The sequence below is a fragment of the Arachis ipaensis genome, chromosome B9 (genome assembly GCF_059453495.1).
Source record: "Arachis ipaensis isolate K30076 ecotype BB chromosome B9, ASM5945349v1, whole genome shotgun sequence".
Lineage (NCBI taxonomy): Eukaryota > Viridiplantae > Streptophyta > Magnoliopsida > Fabales > Fabaceae > Arachis > Arachis ipaensis.
In genome coordinates, this window is record NC_142444.1 from 22011905 (window position 1) to 22037757 (window position 25853).

At 35.9% G+C, this 25853-nt stretch overlaps 2 protein-coding genes across 2 annotated transcripts; both read right to left on the bottom strand.

Moving 5' to 3' along the window:
- Positions 1-9008: 9008 nt before the first annotated feature.
- LOC107616759 (uncharacterized) lies at positions 9009-11940 on the bottom strand. The gene is made up of 2 exons (XM_016318689.3): positions 11736-11940; positions 9009-9630 (listed from the first exon to the last, which is right to left on the bottom strand). The coding sequence occupies exons 1-2, from the start codon at positions 11824-11826 to the stop codon at positions 9047-9049; spliced, it is 675 nt and encodes a 224-aa protein (XP_016174175.1). The 5' UTR covers positions 11827-11940; the 3' UTR covers positions 9009-9046.
- Positions 11941-12659: 719 nt separating this feature from the next.
- LOC148543994 (uncharacterized) lies at positions 12660-16549 on the bottom strand. Its single transcript, XM_088498811.1, has 5 exons — positions 15779-16549; positions 15218-15340; positions 14271-14888; positions 13164-13552; positions 12660-12906 (listed from the first exon to the last, which is right to left on the bottom strand). Exons 1-5 carry the CDS (start codon positions 16547-16549, stop codon positions 12660-12662), a joined length of 2148 nt encoding a protein of 715 aa, XP_088354937.1.
- Positions 16550-25853: the final 9304 nt, after the last annotated feature.

Sequence of the window (25853 nt, forward strand, 5' to 3'; positions counted from 1 at the left end):
GTTGTGGTGGAAAGGGCCATTGGTCACGAACCTGTCGTACCTCAAGGCACCTAGTCAATCTTTATGAAGTATCTTTGAAAAAGGGCGACAAAGGAAAGGAAACGAATTTTGTTTCAAATGATGCTAAAAATTACACCACTCATTATGTTGTATCTGATTTCTTTGAGGATCCTGAAGGTAATATTGGTCATTTGATCAATGATGAAATAGTTTAATATGTGGGTTTGTTAAGTATTCATGTAAATAAATCATGTAAAATTTTTTGTTAAGTTTTATTTTCTATGCATTTGAATTTCAAGTACGATATATATAAATAATAATAAAATCTTTATGAATTCTAAAATTACTGAATGTGCCAAGATAATAATAAAATTTTTAGTATATACTATACTTCTTAAAAAAAATATTTTCAGTCAAGAAAATAATTTTACTGTGCAAATATTTCTACTCATTTTATTATTATTTGTCTTTGAAGAAAATGGCAAGGACATATAGTAAAGATGTTTGCCTTATGGATAGTGCAAACACCATTCTTAAAAATGATATATATTTTATTCATCTTGTACTAAAAGAATACTATGTTAATACTATTATTGGCTCAGGAAATATGATAGAAGGTTCCAGAAGAGTTATAATTTTGTTTTCTGGAGGAATAAAATTCATAATAAATAATGCACTATTATCTACCAAGTCTCTAAGGAACTTGTTAAGTTTCAAAGATATTCGCCGAAATAGATATCATATTGAAACAATGAATGAGGGAAATCATGAGTACTTATATATCACAACTCATGATTCAAATAAAAAGGTTATATTAGAAAAGTTACCCTCACTTTCATCTGGGTTATATTATACCAAAATTAGTGCAATTGAATCACATGCCATTATAAACAAGAAGTTTACTAACCCAAATGAATTCATAACTTGTCATGATCGATTGGGTCATCCAGGAACAAACATGATGCAGAGAATTATTGAAAACTCCTATGGACATTCACTAAAAAACAGAAGATTCTTAAATCTAGTGAATTTTGTTGTGCTGCATGTTCTCAAGGAAAGCTAATTTTAAGGCTATTACCATTAAAGATTGGATTTGAGTCTCCTGAATTCCTAGAAAGGATTCAAGTCGATATGTGGACCTATTAATCCACCATATGGATCTTTTAGATATTTTATGGTCATAATAGACGTATCTTCGAGATGGTCACATGTGTGCTTATTGTCTTCTCACAACATGGCGTTTGCGAGATTACTTGCTCAAATTATTTGATTAAAAGAACGGTTTCTAGAAAATCCAATCAAAGCAATTCGTCTTCATAATGCTGGTGAATTTACTTCCCAGGCCTTTGATGCTTATTGTATGGCTAACGGAATAAGCGCTGAACATCCAATAGCTCATGTTCACACACAAAATGAGTTAGCAAAATCACTTATTAAATGCCTCCAATTAATTGCTAGACCCTTACTTATGAGAACAAATCTTCCAACATCGGCTTGGGGGCATGCTATTTTACATGCCGCAGCACTTATTCGTTTGAAGCCAACAAGTTACCATCGGTTCTCTCCTATGCAATTAGCTTTTGGCCAGCAACTAAATGTTTTCCATTTAAGAATATTCGGGTGTGCGATATATGTTCCCATTGAACCACCTAATCGCACCAAAATGGCACTCCAAAGAAAATTGGGGATATATGTTGGATAGGATTCTTCCTTTATAGTGAGGTATCTTGAGATACAAGCTAGAGATATATTTAAAGCCCGATTTGCAGACTGTCATTTTGATAAATTAAAATTTCCAATATTAAGGGGAGAGAATAAGCTTCCTAAAAAGAAACTTAATTGGAATGCATCATCCTTAATGCATTTAGATCATCGATCAGCGCAATATGAACTAGAAGTTCAAAAGATTATACATTTGCAAAGAATAGCAAATAAATTGCCTGATGCATTTTTTGATATGAAAAGGATAACTAAATCGTATATACCAGCTGAAAATGCTCTAATTCGAATTGATATTCCAATCGGACAAATAGCCACCGAAACAAATTCATGCCAGAAGCGTAGAAGACCTGTCAGTTCCAAAGACAAAAATTCTTGAAAAAGAAAAGAGATAAATGCTATTCCTGTTGAAAAAGACATAGTAAAAACACCTGTAGTTGTCCAAAATTCTAATATAATTTTAACGTCAGAAGACATTCAGGTGCCTGAAAATTTTAAAAATGATCAGATCTCGATAAATTATGTTTTTATAGGAGGAAAAATAGGACCGAAATAAGACAATTGTCAATGAAATATTTGCATATAATGTGGCATTAAATATCACACATGAAAGTAAGGATCTTGAGCCAAGAATAGTCGAAGAATGTCAACAAAAGAATGATTGGCCAAAATGGAAAGAAGCTATGAAGGCTGAGTTAGACTCACTTGCAAAATGTGAAGTCTTTAGACCTATAGTCCGTACACCAGAAGATGTAAAACTTGTTGGATACAGATGGGTATTTGTGAGAAAACAAAATGAGAAAAATGAAATTGTACCCTACAAAACTCGACTAGTGGCACAAGGTTTTTCACAAAGGTTTGGTATAGATTATGAAGAAACATATTTCCTTGTAGTGAATGCAATAACATTGTGTTATTTGGTCAGTTTATCCGCATATCATAAACTACACGTGCATTTAATGAATGTGGTAACAACCTATTTATACGGATCATTAGATCGTGATATCTATATGAAAGTCCTTGAAGGACTAAAGATGTCTAAATAATCTAATGAATATTTGCAGGGGTTATACTCAGTTAAATTACAAAGATCTTTATATGGTCTAAAGCAATTTAGACGAATATGGTATAATCGTCTTACTGAGTATCTGGCCAAAAACATATTCAAGAATGATAATATCTATCCATGTATTTTCATAAAGAAATCTGCATCTGGATTCATTATAATTGATGTGTACGTTGATGATTTAAATATCATTGGAACTCTTGAAGAAATTTCAATAATTATAAAAACTCTAAAAGAAGAGTTTGAGATAAAAAATATTGAAAAGACTAAATTTTGTCTCGACCTGCAGATCGAGCATACAAAAAATGAGATCTTCATTCATCAAACAACATACACAGAAAAGATCTTGAAGAGATTTTATATGGATAAGTCACATCCATTAAGTACCCCAATGATCGTAAAGTCTTTGGATGTGAAAAATGATCAATTCCGTCCTAAAGAAAAAAAATGAAGATATCCTTGGTTCTGAAGTACCATATCTTAGTGACATTAGAGCGCTAATGTATCTTGCTAATAATACATGACCTGATATATCATTTGCCATGAATTTACTAGCAATGTATAGTTCCTCTTCAACCAGAAGGCATTGGAATAGAATCAAACAAATCTTTCGATATCTTCAAGCAACAGTTGATATGGGTTTGTTTTATTCATATGAATCCAAGTCACAATTAGTTGGCTATGCATATGCTGGATACTTATCTGATCCATATAAAGGGAGATCTCAAACAGGATACCTATTCACATATGGTGGTACAGCTATATCATGGAAGTCCACGAAACAGATGATAGCGGCAGCATCCTCTAATCATGCCGAAATACTAGTGATTCATGAAGCAATTCGCGAGTGTTTTTGGCTCAGGAGTTTGATCCAATATATTTTGTCATCATGTGGACTAATTGATCATAAGATAGCTCCAACTGTCCTATTTGAAGATAATACAGTATGCATTGCTCAACTTAAAGGTGGATACATCAAAGGTGATAGAACAAAGCATATTTCTCCCAAATTCTTCTTCACTTATGATCTTTAAAATCAAGGGACAATTGATGTTCAACAAATCCGCTCAAGTGATAATCTGGCAGATTTATTTACAAAGTCACTCCCAAAATCATCCTTTGAAAAATTCATACATCAAATTGGGATGCACCGATTTTGAGATATTAGATGATGGCGATAAGAGGGGGAGATTGTACTCTTTTTCCCTTGGTCAAGTTTTTTTTCATTGAATTTTTCTTGACAAGGTTTTTAATGAGCCAATCTCCATCACTAAAGGATTTTGTACTATTTTTCCTTCACTAAAATTTTTTTCATTGAGTTTTTCTTTAGTAAGGTTTAACGATGTATAATTTTAAATGGTCATCTAAGGGGAGTGTTGTGATAAGTGTGAGGTGGATATGAGGTGGATGCCCATTTCTTTATGTTACTTAGGATATTAAGAGTGATTACAATTAATTAAGTTTGAAAAAGGTGACCCTTATATGTATATAAATAGGGTAGCGTAGTTGAGACAGAATATACATAATCAATAATAACAATAATTTTCTCTATTTATATTGTCAATACTAATCTTTCTCTTTTTAATATATGCAATAAATAAATTTGTATCTTTCATATATATTAGTCATCTCTATTAAGATTATAATATTACTAAACATTAATACTAGAATTATTTATTTATACCTTTTATTTTATATTTATTCTTTTTTTTAATTTATTTATTTTATAACACTTGTGTATATAGTGAGATTTTTGTTGTTAGCTTTTGAGTGTTTTGGTTTATGTATTGTAAAGAAATAGTATATGTTTACTCTATATATTGTAGTTTTTAATGCTATAGCTTCTGAGAGTAAATCCCCCTAAAATGGTCCCTTAGATTGAGCCCGTGCACCAATGTTATTCCTGACTTTCAAAATGCTCTATTTACACCCTTCAGATTGAGCTCCGTGCGAAATCCTGGTCCCTCCACCCAATTCCGGCGTGACTCAGCAGCCGGAGCGCTGAGCTGGCGGTTTATGGTCCACGTAGACACCCTTAAATGATGCCGTTTTGCTTGGAGGGTGTTAATGAATCAGGACGACGTCGTTTTCTAATGGAGGGGAATTGAAAGGTTGCTTGGGGAGAGAGTTGATCACTCGTTAGTCTTTCTCCTACTTCTCTTCAAACTTTTCTTCTCTGTTTCGTCCAGAGAATGCTGTGACATTAGGGCACCTTCTGCTTAGTGCTTGACTGAGTTCATTGGAAGGCGAAGGAAGGACACTACAGGTACGAAGTTGTTGAAGCAGAGGGTATCGTCATCGTCAGCTACAACAAGGTTAGAAATACAGTGTGTAGTTGAAGTTTAAATTTTTTCTTTTTGTGTTTTCATTGATGGCTCTTCACGTGATGTGTTGATGAAGGAGATTTCATCTTCGTTTGGTGTTTTGTTTAGATTTCTATGTTGTTAGATTTTTTGTGGTTACGATGTTAGCATGGGGTTTGGGTTGCTCTGTTTTTTTTATGTATCCAAGAAGGGCTGCTTCCTCTAATGATACGGTTCTCTACTTATGGTCAGAAGTTAGTGTTGCATGTGTTTAATTTATTTGTTTACTTATATCGCAGGTGGATGAAGTACTAGAGGAAGTTTTGAAAATGGTGTGGATGGAAAGATTGGTTACTGTCTGGACAACAGAAACTGCCTTGGTGATGTTGAGGTGGATAGGCTGGATGTATTTTACCTGAGAAACTATTATAAGGATCTAGGTTATGATAGAATGAAGGAAGTTTGGTGGCTTGTACCTGGAAAGAGCATAGGGGAGGGATTGAGGAAGTTAAACAGTGATGCAGACCTAAGAGAGATGTGTGAGATGGGTTCATAGAATGCGGTTCTTGTTGATATCTACATTGAACATGAGGTTTCGTCACCTGAACTAATAGAAGGGAAGGAGGTTATGGTATACATTGATGATCAAGTAAGGGACCTTGGGACGCAAGCTAAGGAAAATGTTGCAACTGCCCCACACGATGGTGCTAGGCCAAATGATGAAAAGAATCCTACTACTAATGTGAGTCGACCTAGGGAGGAAGGGGTTAAAGCATTTGTTAAGGTGCTGATTGAACAAAAACTTAAAAAGAAGGCCAAGAACACCCAGAAACCAAGGCTGCTGCTCAGAATGTCACTGCAACTGCCTCTGCGTCAGCTACAACATCTACTTCTAATGCACCTCAAACTGCAAGTGCCTCTGCTACTGCTACAGGCTCTGGAACTGCAACAACGTCTGCTACTGCATCTGCCCCTGCTCCTGCCACTCTTGTGGAAGTGGATGTCTAGCAGGTTGAGATTGATTTGTCTCAACCCTCATACTCTGAAGCCGAAAACTCCCAAAAGGTATTTTGTTTAATAATGCTTCATGTAATGTGTTTTTATTATTTGACAACCATCTTATTTTCTAGGCCTTATTACTGTCTGCATTGCAGGAGCATGAACAAAAGAGGAATACACCTACAAGACTTGGGAAACTGCCACTTAAAAGAAGTTCACCTACTCCAACTGCCCCTGCATCATTCAATCCAATGGAGGGAGCTAGTGAGGCAACTGCAGCACGACTGGCCAACTTCCTCAAGTTTGTGCCCACCCCAGGGTTCAAACCACTAAGAAAAAAGTGATTATGTTCATAGCTTTAGGTTGAAATTCTGATAGTTTGTGATATTTTGTGAAACAATTATCTTTGTCTTTTTTGTTTGGTCATAGTGATTGTGACTCATAGACACCTCTGCAACTTCTAAATACTAACTAAGTTGCTGGAATCTAGCTGTAACAATGCTCAGTATTTTTTTGCTTGTTATTGTGATCAATGCATTATTGCAGAATTTTATATGAACTAGTGTTATTGTCATTCAGTTATGAATTATGCCTTATGTAAGCTTTCGCTATTCTTGCTTATCCATAAGATAATTGAGTGTTCAATTATGTTTACAAAAACAAGACCAAGTACTCATTCAATATATCAAAAACAATCTAATGTCAATTACATTGTTCATAAATTGGATTACACTGGTTCTGGATTTCAGTTCTGAGCCTAATCAAACCTTTAACAGTAACATCAACACAAACACAAATAACACGAATACCCCTAAACTAAGTACTTGGACCATCAATTTTACATTTCTCAGATCTGCTTCTAGTTTGCCCACCTTCCATGCAATGTTCATCTTCATCCCACCATGCTCATCATCTTCATCAGACTTCAGCGGCACCTCATCCTGTACAGAATCTGCCTAAACAAATAACCCACACCAATTCTTTCCACTGGTTTGCAAATATGCATCAACCTTATCAAACAACTACCTCAACTAACCAACACTAGAAATTTCAGCGAGTAAATGCACTCACGTTATAATTTGGACACCCGAAGAACGGCTTATTAGGATGACTCTCCATCCCTGACCACCGAAGGACAGGCCTGCACCCACAACCACATCACTCTGGAACTGCTAAACGCCGGCTACGCACATTGTTCCCCTTCCAGTTTTCGGTTGCAGATGAGCAATTCGACCTTCGAGAAGCGTGACTGTCACTTATGGCGGGAGAGGACGAAGAAATAATTCACAGAGAAAAAGGGAAATCGAACAACATTCAGACCCAGCACAGGGTAGAAGCCGAAGAGCTTGACCTGGACGATGAACTAATTCACAGAGGAAGAGGAAAGAACAAATTTAGGGTTTCTAATTGCTACCAGGGACTAATTCGGGGAATTCGGGGATTCTTTGATTGATACTCCACATCAGCTAGCCGTTAAAGGCTGCCTACGTGGACCATAAACCGCCAGCTCAGTGCTCCGGCTGCTGAGTCACGTCGGAATTGGGTGGAGGGACCAGGATTTTATACGGAGCTCAATCTGAAGGGTGTAAATAGAGCATTTTGAAAGTCAGGGGTAACATTGGTGCACGGGCTCAATCTGAGGGACCATTTTGGAGATTTACTCTAGCTTCTGAAGTTTATGTAAGTTGATAGAGATTTTAAATAAAGATAAAATTATTCACTATATATGCATCTACCGTTGAATATTTTTCAAGTTCCTTATATGATGTCTATGATGATATCCTTATAGAAAGGGTGCTTTTTTTTATAGACTTTATAAAAATTTTTTTTGAGTTATTTGCACATAATAGGAATTTAGCTAAAAGAGTCAATAAATTGGTCATGGGAGTTAGTTACAACTGGAATAGATTTATTTTAGAAGAATAGGAGTTTTATTTCTTTTGTAATAGATTTGTTATACGTCGCAATGCAGCTCTTGTATTTTTTTTTTTAATTTTGATTTTATATGTGGTTAGTGCTTTTATATTCAATATTTTTTTACATATGAAATTATTGTTTTTATAGTAAAATATATTTTTAGTCTCTGAAATTTATTAAAAATTTTAAAAATACTCCTATATTTTATTGTATTTTAATTTTGTCCTCAATTTTTTATTTGCATCAAATATACTCTAACAATTAAATTTTTAAAAAATTTAGGATTAAGCCAGCAATAATACATGATAACTATGTCTAAATTGCATGTGTTAAAAGTTATTTTTGTAAAATTGTTGTTAAATTAATTCTAAATTTTTTAAAAAATTAACTACCGAAAATATATTTGATGCAAATAAAAATTTTTTAGAATAAAATTAAAATAAAATAAATTGGGTGACCTTCCCTCTCTCTCCAAGTTAGAACAAAATTAATAATAAATTGCTTTTGCTAAAAAGAATGCTGTTGTCGGAGTTATTCAACTGAAGGGGGTCAATGAATTGGGTGACCTTCCCCTCTCTCCAAGTCGGACTTAGGTCCTTCTTTATCAGTTAAGACACTTCTAGATTCTACTCCTCCTCTTCTTACTCTTCCTACCGACTCTGGTAACCAAACAATTTTCCTCGCGCCTCCTTTTTCCCGAGCTGAAGTCTAAGAAACGTAAGACTTCCAAATTAGGAAGTGTGTATGATCAAGGCTTTGATGCTGTGGCTTTTTGTGAGAAGTATGTTTTTTCCCACAGTTTTATAAATATGGACAATACTTCCATAACAACTCATATTTTAGTATAATGCAGGACTCTAAGATATAAACTCATATTGTGCTAATATTTTTAGTTAGAAATAATATTACCAATAATATTTTAGGAGTCAGAGATCAGGTCAGTGGACTTATACAAAAATAATAGTGAGTGAAATAGAAGGACTAAATTATAAATAAGAAAAATGAACAGAATAAACAAAATAATTTCAAGAAGATACCTCGATCACAAAAATGTAAAAAGCAAAATAAGTACATAAGACATGGAGAATATGCTAGATGGTGCAAAACCACTTTTCTGTGCTCCACTGCATGGAGCACTACTTCCACTATAGCACCCACTCCTTTGCTTGATACCTTCACCACGATTTTCAAGCACAAATGTAGAGTTTGTCTGTCCATTGCTAAATAAAACACACCAAAAGAAAGGTCCTTTATGGACTCCAACCAGCCCCACTCCAACCTCAGTGTGTGATTTGTTCTTCAAAATAGACAAAGAACTCTTATCTTTCACAAGAACTTGGGAAAATGCTATTGATGGCTCAACATACTTCTTTTGACAACCAATTACGTGTCCGGTTATGGTGCCGAAAGTTGGCAGCTCTACGCCACAATTGGGGGCGAAGACTTCGGTGAAGTCATCTTCCGAAGGCTTGCAGTTCACTACATTGTTGCCAGTGCAATTTCCTTTGCATAATTCAATGTATTGTAAGGCCATGCACCCTAGACCAGGACTGTCATTCAGGTGAGGAAGCTTTTGATCTGTACGGTTCTTGTTTATAATGTCGACAATATCGTTCGCCGGATTTCCTGCATGTAAGTGAAAACAATTAGCTGATTTCAGATATGAGATCGGGGTTCTATAATTCAAAGTGCATACAGAGAGAGATGTTTATATCTGCATGATTAAGTCCTGAGCTTCAATGCAGTATAATACTATAACAGCAAATAACTTAGAAAACAACTTAATGTTTCAGCAAATTGTGCAAAATAATACTATAACAGCAAATAACCAAACTTATTTCTAATATAAACATCATTGTTTTCTCACCTTATCTCAGTGTATGCCATTATTTTGTTCATGTGTTAAGAGTTCAAATTTAATTACTAAGAGCCATATTGCTGAATAAGATGCCATGATTAATTTATCAGTTAGATTGCTAGAGGGATTAGCTAGTCTTGATAAAATTAGTTTCTGGTTAGTTACTGCAGTGTTAGAGTAGTTATTTTCTGTTAGAGCTCTCACGCTAACTAACAATTCCAGAGGATTTTGGCGATAAGGCTAGTTACAGAAGGAAAATGAATAAATAGGAAGTGAATTAGTTAGAGAGTTATTGACCATTTTGTAAAAGACTTGAGAGAGCTGAAGAGCCTTAACTCTTCCTCATTGTACCTACAAGATTTTCACACACATTCTTCCCCAATTTTTTTAAGGTTCCTCAGCACATTGCTCAGGAATTCCCAACCAATAAAGCACATTCCCTACATATTCCTTTGTTCTTGATACCAGTCCTTGAAGCAGATGCAATGATAATTGATATCATTTGCAATTTTAAGGACTTATTGATCTTTCTAGCTGAAGCCTGATATTTATCAATTAATTAGCACTTGGGAAATATAGAAATGATCAATATTACTAATCCTCTTGTTAAAGAACTTTTTCTTCCCTTGTGTTGAAGTATACTTTAGGATATTACCAACCCTCTTGTTGGATAGAAGAAAATTTTCATAAAATTATTCAGAATTTAAATGACCTACTTCTTCAAGAAGCAATAAAAGATGGAAATGGCTAATATATTAAACACGAGATATGTAACAACTTGGCATTGGTTTAATTTTTATGCCTTTCAAATATAAACAACCAGGAAGGCACTGAATCTTTGAAGATACAGATGGATTATTAATAAAACGGTGATGCTACATGACCAAATTATTTTGGTAATCGAATTCAACCAAGTTAGTCCAATAGCTTATTGGCACGTTAAAAACTAGTTGAAGAAGGAGGGCATGCATAAGAAAAAGAAGAAATAAGATTTGGTTAAACTAAGTTACAAAAATAACTTTTTCACTTAGGATTTCTCTTGATAAAAAAAAAATTTAATTACTCTATTGGTCCTATATTTTTTTTTTCTTTTAATTGAGTCATTGCACCATATTTTTTTTTTTAAATTGGGTCTCTATACCTTTCTTTGCTTTTATTTGGATTCTTGCACCAAATTTTTTTTAGTTGGGTCCTTATATAATTAAAAACCAATTACTGTTAACAGGGACCTAATTGAAAAAAAAATTTGGTGCAGGGACCAAATTAAAAGGAAAAAAAAATATAGAAACCTAATTGAAAATTTTGCGAAACTATAGGGATTAGAGTAATTAAACCTAAAAAAAATAGCATAAACATAAAAGTTTACGCCAACATAGGATGCTCTAACCAATGAGTTATAGCTCAAATGGTAGTCTCCCCATACTCATTTAAGAGGTTGCGGAAGTCTCCTATCTTTGGTAAACAAAAAAAACATAGGATGCTCTAGTTCAACAATATAAAGCTAAATTTCCAATGTCCGAAATTGAGAAGCAAAGAACGTCATTTTCTCTGTTTCTTCCTTGTACATGCTACAAAAAACATGATATTAAACCCTCACTTGGAATCCTCATTAATAGCTAGCATCAGAAACAAGCACTTAAATGTGGCAAACCTATTTGAACAAGAGCAAGTTTCTGAGTAAAGGAATGCAATTAAGATCTAACTGAACTCATAATGCCACTTATGCAAAACATCACTGAATTCCCTCAACAACATGGCCTTATGATCCAGGATAATAAACAGATCAACACTTTCCAGAGATATGGGAGGTACTAATCAGAACACCAAAACCATAGAAAAGAAGCTCATTAAATGCACATTGACGAAACATTACCATGGTTGTGGGCGTGGGAGAAAACCAGAGAAGCCGCAAGAAGATAACACAAGAAGTGGAAGTGGCAGCAACTGAGCTTGATCTCCATCATTTCGCAAAGCCCTAGCTAAGGAGAAAGGGAAAGAGAAAAAGAGGGTGTAAATGGAGAAGATAGAGAGGGCAGTGAAGGCACACAAGTTGATGAGTAGAAGGTGGTCCCCATATAGCCGTTTTCTACTCTGTCACTTTGCACATTTTTTCAGGAAATGCCATCCACTTTCAACAAGCAAATGGAATTTAGTCCGCTGGGTCCAACTTTACTAGATTATTGCTGTGATTATGCAGGCAACCACTAAACCAACTTCATTTGCTCTAACAATCAATTCATATTATGAATTCGAATTCTCTTTCATGTATATAGTAATTTATTGATTATAGTAAATTTTTAAATATAATTTAAATTTATAATAAATTAATATTTGATCTATTAAATTAAAAAATACTTTAAAAGAAATAAAAACAAACATTTTAGAGTTGAAAGTTAGGTTTAAGAATATTTAAATAAAAATTTTTATTCAAAAAAAAAAGCATTTTTAGTGTATCAACTGCATTAACTGTTAGAAGATGAGAGGGATTGAAAAATTGGAAAAAAAATTAATTGTATTGAGTCAAATTCTTGCTGGTGGTATATATACAAGCACAAAACAGTAAGTGGATTCTAATTAAATATAATTATTGTAATTAACTGTAGTGAATAACTTAGTTTGTGCTAATATCTCCCTTCAAGGTGGAGCATAGATATCATGTAGGCCCAGTTTGGCCATTAAAAATCTAAACTGAGCTTGGCCATTAAAAATCTAAACTGAGGTGGAGAAAGTGTCTTTGTTAAAATATCTGCTACTTTGTGCTTGCTGGAGATGTGCACGAGCTTCACTGTACCGGATGCTACCTTTCACGAATGAAATGGCAATCCATTTTGATATGCTTAGACCGCTCATGTAGAGCAGGGTTAGTGGCCATGTGAATCGCTGAAATATTATCACAGAAAAGTATGGCTGAATCGAGATCGATGTGAAAAAGCCTGAGCAATCCAAGCAGCCACACAATTTCACAAGATGCATTCGCAATAGCCTTGTATTCAGCTTCCGTGGAACTTCTGGAGACTACTGCTTGTTGTTGCTCTTCCAGGACACTAAAGAATCACCAAAGAAGGTACAGTAACTAGTTGTGGAATGCCTTGTATCAAGGCAGCTTCCCCAATCAGCATCAGCGTAAACAGACAGATTAAACTTGTTTGTTGCTGGAAATAAAATGCCTTATGCCGGAACCGACTTAAGGTACCAAAGAATTTGGTGAACTTCATTAAGATGAGGGACACGAGGGTTAGACATGAGCTGTGCTAGTTTGGTGACAGCAAAGGCTACGTCCGGTCAGGAGATTGTTAGGTACATCAATTTGCCAATGAGTTTGTGATAAGCAGACGGGTCAGCCAAGGTCTCCCCTTCACCTACGCAAAGCTTCAAATTTGTATCCATGGGAGAGGAAGTAGGTTTGCAACCTAAGAAATTAGTGTCCTTTAGTAGTGAAATGGTGTATTTACACTGGGACAAAAAAATTTCCTTGCTGGATTTTGCCAACTCCAAACCAAGGAAGAATTTTAAGTCATTGAGAACTTTGAGCTTGAAGACTGCCTTCAGTTTCGCTTCAACTCTTTTGATGCTGTCATTGTCGGGTCCAACTATGATGATGTCATCGACATAGACCAAGAGAAAAATGGTTGACGGAGCGTTACCAAATGAAAACAGGGAGTAATCACTTTTACACTGTGTGAATCCATGCTGGAATAGTGTTGTACAGAATTTAGTGAACCATTGACGTGAGGCTTGCCTCAAACCATAGAGTGATTTGGTTAATTTGCATACTAAACCCTGATTTCTCTGTGGATGCCCAAGCGGGACTTCCATGTAAACCTCTTCGAATAATTCTCCATTAAGAAAAGCGTTGTTTATGTCCAGTTGCAGAAGATTCCAATTCTTGGCGGCTGCTATGCTCAAGAGAATCCTGACTGTGGTGATTTTCTCCACCGAGTTAAAGGTGTGTTTGAAATCGATCCCTGCCTATTGTGTATAGCCTTTTGCAACCAAACGGGCCTTATACCTATCGAGAGTGCCATCAGCTTTTAATTTTACCTTGTATACCCATTTGCAGCCGATAGTGTGTTTATTGGGTGGTAGAGGGACTAGTTGCCAAGGTTCAGGTATTTTGGTCACAGCCTGTCTACACTGCTCATGTCTCACGGCCTGGTGATAGAAATGTGGTTCAGGTATTTTGGTCACATTGGCAATGGTGACTTGATAAGCATGGTTAAGTCTGTGGTGGCTGAGTTAGTTGGAAGTTGGATATGGAGTGTTGGTGTGATGGACATAGTCTCGAAGATAGTGAGGGTTTGATGGGGTTTGGTGGACCTTCTAAGAGGTTGGGGGGCTCAGGTATGGTACTATTTTGGCACGGAGGTGGTAAGGTTTCAGTAGCTGTATTATCGAGGAGTGGTTGCACATAAGGGGTGGGGTCTGGATCCGGAGTAGGTCTTGGGAGTACTGTGTTATTGAATAGATTAGAATCAATGTCAGGGTTTAATTTGTTGGTGAATGGAAGAATGGATTCATGGAAAATGTCTGTAGATACGAAAAATTGCTTTGATTTCAAATTGTACAGTTTGTATCCCTTATAACCTATTGGGTAGCTAATGAACACTGATGGATCAGCTCGAGCATTAAATTTCGGTCTTCCAATTGAATTAGTAGCTACATATGCCAGGCAGCCAAAGACTCTTAACCTCTCATATGCCGGTTGTTTGTTGAACAAGATCTCAAATGGTGACTTGAAGTTGAGCAGTTTCGATGGTGTCCTATTAATCAGAAATACTGCCGTGGCGACACACTCTCCCCACAGCCAGATAGGGACCTTGGATTGGAAATAGAGTGCTCTAGCTACATTAAGGATGTGCTGGTGCTTTCTTTCAATCACTACGTTCTGCTGAAGCCTGTATGGGCAGGAAAACTGGTGGAGGACTCCCTTTTCATACAAGAAGCCAGTAATGGCCAACTCTTTTGCATTGTGTGATCGAATGCATTTGATTTTGGTATTGAATTGGGTTTCAATTAATGCATAAAACTGTATGAAGTAACTTGCATTTCACTTTTGTTATACAAAAAATAAATCCGACAAAATCTGGTGCAGTCATCAATAATACTAAAAAAATATTTGTAACCATTATATGTTGGCACATGGTAAGGTCTCCAAACATCACAATGAACTAAATCAAATGCATTCGGATACATGTTGTTATGTGACTCAAAAGGAAGCTTTTTGAATTTTTCTAAGGGACAAGCTGAACAAACAGAATTGGAAAAGGATTTATTGAACAAGGATAAACTTTGTAAGATTTTATTAGATGCATGGCCTAATTTAAAATGCCAAAGCTCAGATTGACAGAAGTTGACTTTAACAATGTCAGGTATTGGAACCAAAACTAGTGCAGTGATCTTGGAAGGTGGCTCAGGCTTCAAGATGTAAAGTCCATTGCTTAAGTCGCCCTTCCCAATCTTCCTCAGTAAACTGGGGTCCTGAATGTCAAAGAAGTTATGGCCAAATGTGATTGTGATTTGTGTGTTTCTTAGAAAAGAGAAAATCGATAGTAGATTAACATCAAATTCAGGTACATATAGAACATTATTCAATGTGATTTCAGGACTGATAATCATGGTACCTACATAATTTGCTGTGAAAACATAATTATTTGGGAGGGTTACTGAAAAATGTTTAGAGGTATGAAAATTGGAAAAGAGGTTCAAGTCACAAGTTATGTGAATTGTCGCTCCACTGTCAAGGATCCAACAATTTTGAGGCATTTGATTTCTTGAAAGTGATAAGTTGAGGACTATACCTGTAGGTATGGCCACATTAGTGGAATCAGCTGCTGGTAAATCTTGGATCTACTGATTGTTGAGTAACGTAATCAATTGCTGTATCTGGTTCTAGTCCAGGTTTAGGGTGGACTGTACCTCTGAGGCTGCAACATGATGAACCGATGGCTTGGTTCCACGTCCTCTGCCATACCCAGGAGGGAAGCCATGGATCTTGTAGTATTTTTCCACTGTGTGGCCAAGAAATCCACAGTGGGAGCACATAGGTCTGTCCTTCTTCTGCTGTCCTCTGCCTCGTCCATGGAGCAGTTGTTGAGGTTGATTATTCTTTGCCAAGAAAGCTACCTGATTTGAGGAGGAGGAAACGTCAATTGACATGTGCCTCTCTTCTTGAACTACAAGAGAGAGAACCTTGTTGATGGCTGGTAGGGGTTCCATAAGCATAATTTGAGCACAAATTTGTGCAAAAGATTCATCAAGACCCATGAGAAAATAGTGTACGTATTTAGATTGAAGAAAGTCGTGCATTGAGTGGGAATCACCGCAATTACATGGCATTGGACGATAGGAACTGAGCTCTTCCCACAACATTTTGATCCTGGTGAAATACTGAGACACAGTCATGGCACCTTGCTTTAGGTTCGTGAGTTCCCTTTTTAGCTCAAAAATTCTAGGTCCATTACCATGTTCGAACCTTTCTTTGAGATCATGGCAGAGTTCCTTAGCAGAATCTACATAAACTAGTGAGGTTGCAATTTCCTTCGAAACTAAATTGAGGATCCAAGTGCTCACTATATCATTGACACATTGCCAATTTTCAAATTGATCAGGATCTGCAACTGGATCTGGCCTTGGAATTGTGCTGCTGATAAATCCAAGCTTTCTCTTGGCATTTAGGGCTTTCTTCATGGCGCGACTCTAAGAGTGGTAGTTTTTTTCAGTGAGTTGCTGAGTGACAAGGATCAAACCCAGTTGATCTGCCGCGGAGAGTGCAAATGAATCTGCCATTGTAGGATCAATGAATCTTAGGGTAGAAAGATTCAGAACGTCTTCTTTAAACTCGTTGATCGAAGCTTCTTGCTTTCTCTGTAGACAATCACAAATCGGTGAAGTAATCAGGCTCTCATCAAACTCTGTTGTGTGAGTTTATGAGAAGAGAAAAGAAAGAAGAAGGAGAAGGAAAGTTCCAGAAGAGAATAAAATTTGCGGAAGAATATAGAAGGAAATGTCTTCTGATACCATGTTAGAAGATGAGAGGGATTGAAAAATTGGGAAAAGAAAATGAATTAATTGTATTGAGTCAAATTCTTGCTAGTGGTATATATACAAGCACAAAAAAGTAAGTGGATTCTAATTAAATATAATTACTCTAATTAACTGTAGTGAATAACCTAGCTTATGCTAATATTAACATTAGTTATTTAAATAAAAAAAACTTTAATTTATTTATTTATTCTTAAAAAGTGTTTTAATATTTACTATTATTATTATCAATTTTATAGTATTTTATTAGAATTGTCTAGATAGAGTAAATTCTTCCGATTTTCAAATTAGATCCTAGTACTTATCAAGTAATAGTGCTTTGTTTAACAGAATTATGGCTAGAAATAATTTTGGTGATGTTCATGATTATAAAAAATAGTGAAAGGGAGGATGATAATAGAGTAAAATTTTTTTTAGGAAAAATTTGTTGAGGAATGTTTACAAGCGTGTACAAAGAGCCTTATTGAAAGAATACTAACACACTGGTCATTATGTCAAAATGATTGAAGGAGCCATGAGATCAATCTAACCATAACCAGATAGAAGGATTTAAAGTTCTAGATTTAGGAGCTAATTTGTTTCAATTTTTCTTTTCCAAAGAGGTTTATCTAGTGCAAATTGAGAAATGTGTTATAAGACTAAAGAACTAGAAAAGAAGATAGAGAAAATATTGAATGATTTTGAATATGGACTTTTTTTTACTATAAAGGGTGGGGAGAGTCACATCATTAAAGTCTAGATTCTAATGAATGCTACTAAGCCTCTGAGAACACTGAAAAGTGAAAATTGTTGGGCCAAACAAGAAAGTGTTCAAATTATCTACAAAGTATGAATGAATTGGATGCATTTGCAAATACTGAAGACATATTGGACATGAGAAGAGGACCCGTAACTTATATTTGGAAGATTAGGTGAAAAGGAAGATATGGGAAAGCTGGTTGAAGGCAAAACAAATTAGTTAGCGGATAGAGGAAGAGAAGAAAAATATTAACCCAAACATATGCCAAAGATAGAAGTAAGCCTAAGAGAGAAACCACACAATTCATTACTTGTGAATCTATTCAAAGGCTTTATAATTTTACAAGTTTAGGACTCTAGTGAAAAGAATGATCAAGAGGAACAAAAATCGACAGAAGAAGTTGAAGAAAGAGGGAGAAATACCACACATTGACCTCTATAGAAGAGATAAACTATAAGATCAAAATAGTTAAAAAAAAAAAACATAAATAGTTAGTGCTGGTGAAAGGGTGGAGAAATGATTGGAGGGAGTGAAAGTAATCACCAATGCTAGTTTTAATTTCAGTCAAAACCTTAATTCTGAAAAATACAATCATAGAAAAAATTGTGAAAATGAAACAACTGACCAAGAGAATGAAAAAAATGACAGTAGGTATAATAGAAAAAAAAGAGAACTATGGAGAGAAAACAGGACCCTCTACTAAAGAAACAATGTATTAATAATAAGAGCTTGCAGACAAGGGAGAAAGTGCCAGCCTAGAATTGGCACCCTAAGATCCATGAAGATGTTGACATAAAATTGACGAACTTTGCAAAATCTCTAACAGTTTACAACGTACAATAGATCAATATATTTAATTCTCTCGAAGTAATGTTTCTCTATGAAACCAAAAGCAATTTTTTGTTAATAACAACACAAGGTCATAAACTAGGGTATACCATAAAATGTATAAATCCATAGAGACTTCAGGTGGATTGGTATTGGCATAGAGAGCTAATGTGCCAAAAATGATGGAACATTATAGTGAGTTCTTTATTCACTTTAAATGGAAAGATCAAATTTAGAAAAGGAAGTGGGAAATGATTGCAGGTCGTCTACATAATGAAGAAAGATAATAAAACCCATAATATGAGACAATATTAAACATCTTAGCTTCAATGGAAAACCATTACCTGGTGTGAAGAGATTTTAATGCAACATTGATATACCACAAAAAAAAAAAGGAGGAAGAATGAAGTATGCATCATCCATAGACAACTTTAATATTTTTATCAACTTAGGAAGATTGATGGATTTGGAATATAAAAGTAAAGAGTTCACGTGGAGTAATAGATAGTCAGATTAGAGATAGCTTGATAAGAAAACAGATAGATTGGTGCTTAGTCTCAAACATTTAAATAACGACATACTCAACACTTGGTATAGCTTACGATGTTTTTGAAAGTCTTTTGCCAGAACTAACAAGAAATTCGATTAATAACTAGCCTTTTGATCCTTTGGACCAACTTGATCAATTTAGTACATCTTTTTATGTCTTTCCTCAGCCATAACTTTTATTAGAAAATACCTCCACAATACACACTTTAAAAGTGCAACAGTTGTACATGTTGAGTAGCATTTGTGAGAGATAAAAGAAATTAGTCTCACAACAAGAAATGTGCTGAATACTGTCAGATTTAGCGACGAACGATACCGATGAATTGAGCAGTAAATTTTTCGACAGCTACGAGTAAAAATTTGTCCCTCGAATAAGTTACCGTTTGTTGCTAAATCTGACGGTAAATAGAGGTGCAAAAATTAATTTTATTAGCACCAATTTTACCGTAAAAAAATTTTGGCAGTAACAGGATTTAGTAAAATGCGTCGTTTAGGCAACGACGAACACCTTACCGTCGGATTTTTCCGCCGGTAAATCTGACAGTAAATTTGGAATAAAATTCAAACAAGAAACCCGTCTCCTTCACTTCTGTAAACTCTCTTTATCTCCCTATCTTTCTCTTCTCTTCTTCTCTCTTGTCTCTCTCATCTCTCTTATCTCTTTCCTTTTGGTCCATTGAAGAAGGGTGCTCCGCCACCACTTGGAGTTGCCGTCGCCATTGGTAAGCCACATTGTCGTCACAGATCAGCACGTCGTCATCACTATTTGTTCCGAGGGTTACTTGAAACTGAAGGTCGATCTTGGATGAGATCTTTGGGTGTGATCAGAGCTGCTGGGTCCGACTTGCTGAATCTTGAGATGCTGCTGATCCTTGATCACCGGAGGATAGTGGTACCTGCAAGAGACTCCGATGCTTAAGTTAGCATGGGCTTTAGGCAGGTTTTTTGTGTAGAATCAGAGTGAGTGTTATACCTAGGTGCTCTAGTGTATTTATAGTAGTGTGGAGTGACCTCCCTTGAGATAAGTTAGTTATCTTATCTTTTGTGGGTGAGTCCCCCTATCTTTGGCCAGCCGCCTTTAGGTGGGCTGTGATCTTCTGCTTTGGGCTTGCTTGGGCCCTTATAGCAATTTAGCCGAGCTCTTTGGGAAGAGGTCGGTGACGACCAACCTTTATAAGAGGTCGGTCGTTATTGTCTTCGTCCAACCCGGATTGCCTAGCTCGACCCAGCGTATGAACAGTGCCCCTGCTTGAGGTCATGTTTTTTAGACTTCGACCCCTTTGAGGAAGTCGTGCTCGAGCATTGCTTTAGTTGGTTATGAGTAGCTCCTCTTTGGGCGAATCTAGGTTTGCTTCTGCTTTAATGCGAAGCGTTTCTAGTCTTTTAATTGCGTTGTGTTTTTGGGATGCGTTTAGCTTCCTTGGAATGTGCAAGCGCTTTAATAGCCCATTAATAGGGTTTTTAATTTTCTTTTGCCGTTTCCTTCCCACCTTTCAATTTTGAATTTAGAGACGTTTTCTTTTCTTCCTTCTGCTTTCTTGTTTGCGAAAGACTTTTGTTCATCTGGCTCCTCCTTCTTTGCTTTCGGTTTGCCCCCAGCTTTTCTTTCTTTGGAGTTCAAAAGAGTCTGTTGGACCGTTCGTGCTCTTTGCTGCGCATCCGTTGTTATCTTCTTGTTCCTCTTTTTAGGTTGGTATTTTTCTTCATACCTTTTCTTTTTTTATGCTTTTTAATAACTGCTGCATGCTATCTTTTTGCGCAAAGTTTCGATCTTTATTGGGTTTCTTTTGAAAAAGTTTGAACCTTTCTGGGAAGACTACATGTCCTCGTCTTGATCAAAGTTGTGTTCTTTTTGTTTTGTTATCTTTGTGAAGAAGTGTTGCTGTCTGGATTTATGTTTGCCTCTTCGTAGTTTCTTTTGCTTGAGCGGGCTAGGGTGAGTATTTTTTGCGTCATTTCTTTTTCTGCATCCTGCTCCGTTGCTTCCAAAGGGTGCCTCTGGGATTTGATGTTAGTGAGTGATGAGCGGATAATTTATACCCTTTTTGGCATTGTTTTTACATAGTTTTTAGTATGATTTAATTACTTTTTACTATATTTTTTATTAGTTTTTATTCAAAAATCATATTTCTGGACTTTACTATGAGTTTGTGTGTTTTTCTGTAATTTCAGGTATTTTTTGGCTGAAATTGAGGAACTTGAGCAAAAATCTGATTCAGAAGCTGAAAAAGGACTGCAGATGCTATTGGATTCTGATCCTCCTTCACTCGAAGTAGATTTTCTGGAGCTACAGAGACCCAATTGGCACGCTCTCAATTGCGTTGGAAAGTAGACATCTTGGGATTTCTAGTAATATATAATAGTCTATACTTTGCTCGAGATTTGATGGCTCAAATTGACGTTCAAAGCCAGCTTAAAACTTTCTGGCGTAAAACGCCAGAATTGGCATAATTCTTGGCGTTAAACACCCATTTTGGCACCCAGGGTGGCGTTTAACTCCAACCTTGGGTATATGCACGTGAAAGCTTGAAAGCTCAGCCCAGACACGCACCAAGTGGGTCCCGGAAGTGGATTTCTGCACTATCTGCACTTAGTTACTCATTTTCTGTAAACCTAAGTTACTAGTTTAGTATAAAAACTACTTTTAAAGATTCATTTTGTAACTTATGACATTTTACACTTCATATTGTATTTCCTATGGCATGAGTCTCTAAACCTCATAGGTGGGGGTAAGGAGCTCTGCTGTGTTTCAATGGATTAATGCACTTACTACTGTTTTCTATTCAATCACGCTTGATTCTATTCTAAGATACTCATTCGTATTTCAATCTAGAGAATGATATGATCCGTGACACCCATCATTATTCTCAATTCTATGAACGTGTGCCTGACAACTACTTCCGTTCTATCTGAGCTCAACGTAGTCATTGGGCGACAACTTGAGTGCGTATCTCTTGGGTTTCTAATCCACGGACCGAGTCCGGAGGTTAGAACCTTCGTGGTATAGGCTAGAACCAATTGGCAGCATTCCTGGGATCCGAAAAGTCTAAACCTTGTCTGTGGTATTCCGAGTAGGATCTGGGAAGAGATGCCTGTGACGAGCTTCAAACCTGTGAATGTTGGGCACAGTGACAGTGTGCAAAAGGACAAGGGTCCTATTCCGACGCTAGTGGGAACCGACAGATGATTAGCCGTGCGGTAGCTGTACATGGTATTTTTCATCCGAGATGAGAAATCCGATAGTTGATTAGCCGTGCAGAGATCGTACCTGGTATTTTTCATCCGAGAGGATCATAAAGCTTGCCATTGAAGGAAGCCATGCGTGTTTGGAGAAGAAGACAGTAGGAAAGCAGAGATTCAGACGACAGAGCATCTCCGGAACCTCAGCCTGTTTCTCATTACTGAATCACGAGTACTTTTTATTTCATGTTATTTATTTTTCATAGTTACAATAACTCTCATCATTAATCTCCTGACTAAGATTTACAAAATAACCATAGCTTGCTTCAAGCCGACAATTTCCGTGGGATCGACCCTTACTCACGTAAGGTATTACTTGGACGACCCAGTGCACTTGCTGGTTAGTTGTGCGGAGTTATGAAAAGTGTAATCACAATTTCGTGCACCAAGTTTTTGGCGCTGTTGCCGGGGATTGTTCGAGTTTGGACAACTGACGGTTTATTTTGTTGCTTAGATTAGGAAAAATTTATCTTTTTGGTTTAGAGTCACTAAAATTGAGTCTTCTATTATTGTTTTTGGTTAAAATTTTAAAATCCTTATTTTTTTTCTAAATTATTTTCGAAAATTAAAAAAAACCAATAACCTCATAATTTAGTCTTCTGTTTGAGTTTTGTTTCATATTTTAAGTTTCGTGTCAATTGCATGATTTCATTTTTCTTTCAATTTTTCGAATTATATGTTCTTAGTTCTTTCTTAATCTTCAAGTTGTTCTTGTTTATTTTCCTTGTTTGATCTTTAGTTCTTCTTGTTTTGTGTCTTTTCTTGTTTGTCTTGTACATTTTTGAATTATTAGTGTCCAAAGTATAAATTTTTTTTAGTTTGGTGTCCTTTGTGTTTTTATTTTCTTAAAAATTTCCAAAATTTGCTCTTGGTGTTCATCTTGATCTTCAAAGTGTTCTTGGTGTTCATCTTGACATTCAAAGTTTTCTTGTTTGCTTTCTTTGTTTTGATCTAAAAATTCTAAGTTTGGTGTCATTTTATTATTTTTCTCTTTCCGCATTAAATTCAAAAATTCAATAAAATATCTTTTCCTTTATTTACTTATCATTTTCGAATTACCTAGGTTGATTTAGTCAAAATTTTTTAAAATTTGGTAGTTTCTTGTTTGTCAAGTTAGAATTTCAATTTTAAAATTTATCTTTTTAAATCTTTTTCAATTCTCTTTTTTTTTATATATTTTTTCGAAAATCCTTTATAAATTTTTTCAAAATCTTTTTCTTTTCCTATTCATAATTTTTGAATTACTTATACTATTTTATTATTTTGATTGAAAAATTTTAAGTTTGGTGTTTCCTTGTTGAGAAAGTTTCAATCTTCAAGTTTTAAAATCATGTCTTTTTCAAATCTTTTCTTTTATTTGTTTATTTTTACAAGTATCTTTAATTTTAAGACATATCTTTTTTAAAACTCCCTAACCACTTTCTCTCTCTCCAATTTTCGAAAATCATATAAAAAATTTTTCAAATCTTTTTAATTAACTAGCCATTTTAGTATTCAAATTTTTTTATTTATTTCAATCTATTTATTTTATTTTTTTCTTTTGAATTCGGTTATCCTTAATTAAATAAAATAAAAACAAAAATATTTTATTTTCTCCATCATGGACCTAAGTAGAAATGAACAGTCCAGAAGGACTCTGGGGTCATATGCTAACCCCACTAATGCTTCCTATGGGAGTAGTATTTGTATACTTTCCATCAGAGCAAGCAGTTTTGAGCTAAATCCTCAGCTCATTATCATGGTGCAGTAAAATTGCCAGTATTCCGGTCTTCCACAGGAAGAACCTATTGAGTTTCTGGCACAGTTCTTACAAATTGCTAACACAGTACATGATAAGGAAGTAGATCAGGATGTCTACAGATTATTATGTTTCCATTTGCTGTAAAAGATCAAGCTAGGAGGTGGTTAAACAACCAACCTACAGCAAGCATAAAAACATGGAAACAGTTATCAGACTAATTTCTGAATCAATATTTCCCTCCAAAAAGGATGACACAGCTAAGGCTGGACATCCAAGGCTTTAAACAAGAGGATAATGAATCCTTTTATAATGCCTGGGAGAGGTACAGAGGGATGCTAAGGAAATGCCCCTCTGAAATATTTTTAGAATGGGTACAGTTAGACATCTTTTACTATGGGCTTACAGAAAAGGCCCAAATGTCTCTAGACCACTCAGCTGGTGGATCTATACATATGAGAAAGACAATTGAAGAGGCTCAAGAGCTCAATGATACAGTTGCTAGAAATCAATATCTATACTTAAGTAGTGGGTCCTCCATGAAAGAAGAAGCTAATGCAGTATCCACTGAACTTAGTCCTCAAGAACAAGTTGCTGAACTCAATCAACAATTGCTTATTATAACAAAACAGTTAGTAGAATTTAAAGAGATGCTGCAAGAAACCAAAGATGCTAATGAGAATATGGAAAAACACTTGAATCAGACAAGACAACAGCTATCTAAACAGATAATAGAAGAATGCCAAGCTGTTCAATTAAGGAGTGGAAAGACATTGAATGCCTTAATTCAAAGCAGCAGGAAGCCAAAAAAAGGAACAACTAACAGAAAATGACCAAGCCACTGCTTAAAATCCCTCTGAGCAGTAAGAGCCCAGAAAGGAATGATTCTGGCGTTCAAACGCCAGAAAGGGGTGAAGAATTGGCGTTAAACGCCCAAAGGATAGCCAATTTTGGCGTTCAAACGCCAGAAATGGGTTGCAACCTGGCGTTAAGCACCCAAAAAGCACCCAATTTTGGCGTTCAAACGCCAATAAGGAATCAGATACCTGCAAGTGCTGATAACAACCCCCTTAAGCAGGCTTCTCCAACCACTTCTGTAGAAAATAAACCTGCAGCAACTAAGGTTGAAGAATACAAAGCCAAGATGCCTTATCCTCAGAAACTCCGCCAAGCGGAACAGGATAAACAATTTGTCCGCTTTGCAGACAATCTCAGGACTCTTAAAATAAAGATTTCGTTTGTAAAGACACTTGAGCAAATACCCTCTTATGCTAAGTTCATGAAAGAGATCTTAAGTCATAAGAAGGATTGGAGAGAAACTGAAAAACTTTTCCTCACTAAAGAATGCAGCGCAGTCATTCTGAAAAGCTTACCAGAAAAGTTTAAAGATCCCGGAAGCTTTATGATACCATGCACATTAGAAGGTGCTTGTACCAAGACAGCTCTATGTGATCTTGGGGTAAGTATCAACCTAATACCTGCATCCACTATCAAAAAGCTTGGTTTGACTGATGAAGTTAAACCAACCCGGATATGCCTTCAACTTGCTGATGTCTCCATTAAGATTTCATCAGGCGTAATTGAGGACATGATTGTCAAGGTTGGGCCATTTGCCTTTTCCACTGACTTTGTAGTGCTAGAAATGGAGGAGCACAAGAGTGCAACTCTCATTCTAGGAAGACCATTCCTAGCAACTGGACGAACCCTCATTGACGTCTAAAAAGGGGAGATAACTCTGAGAGTCAATAAAGATGAGTTCAAGTTGAATGCTGTCAAAGCTATGCAGCATCCAGACACATCAAAAGACTGCATGAGCACTGACATTATTGACTCCCTGGTAGAAGAAGTCAATATGA

What these genes read in the sequence shown, in the direction of transcription:
- LOC107616759 (XM_016318689.3), bottom strand. Translation starts at nt 11,826, where the DNA reads ATGATGGAGATCAAGCTCAGTTGCTGCCACTTCCACTTCTTGTGTTAT. An exon ending in CTCCCACGCCCACAACCATG is followed by an intron (nt 9,631 to 11,735) that starts GTAATGTTTCGT and finishes ACTTACATGCAG; the next exon opens with GAAATCCGGCGAACGATATT.
- LOC148543994 (XM_088498811.1), bottom strand. Translation starts at nt 16,549, where the DNA reads ATGAAGAAAGCCCTAAATGCCAAGAGAAAGCTTGGATTTATCAGCAGC. An exon ending in CAATACCTGACATTGTTAAA is followed by an intron (nt 14,889 to 15,217) that starts GTCAACTTCTGT and finishes TACTTCATACAG; the next exon opens with TTTTATGCATTAATTGAAAC. An exon ending in ATCCAGACCCCACCCCTTAT is followed by an intron (nt 13,553 to 14,270) that starts GTGCAACCACTC and finishes ACACTATTCCAG; the next exon opens with CATGGATTCACACAGTGTAA.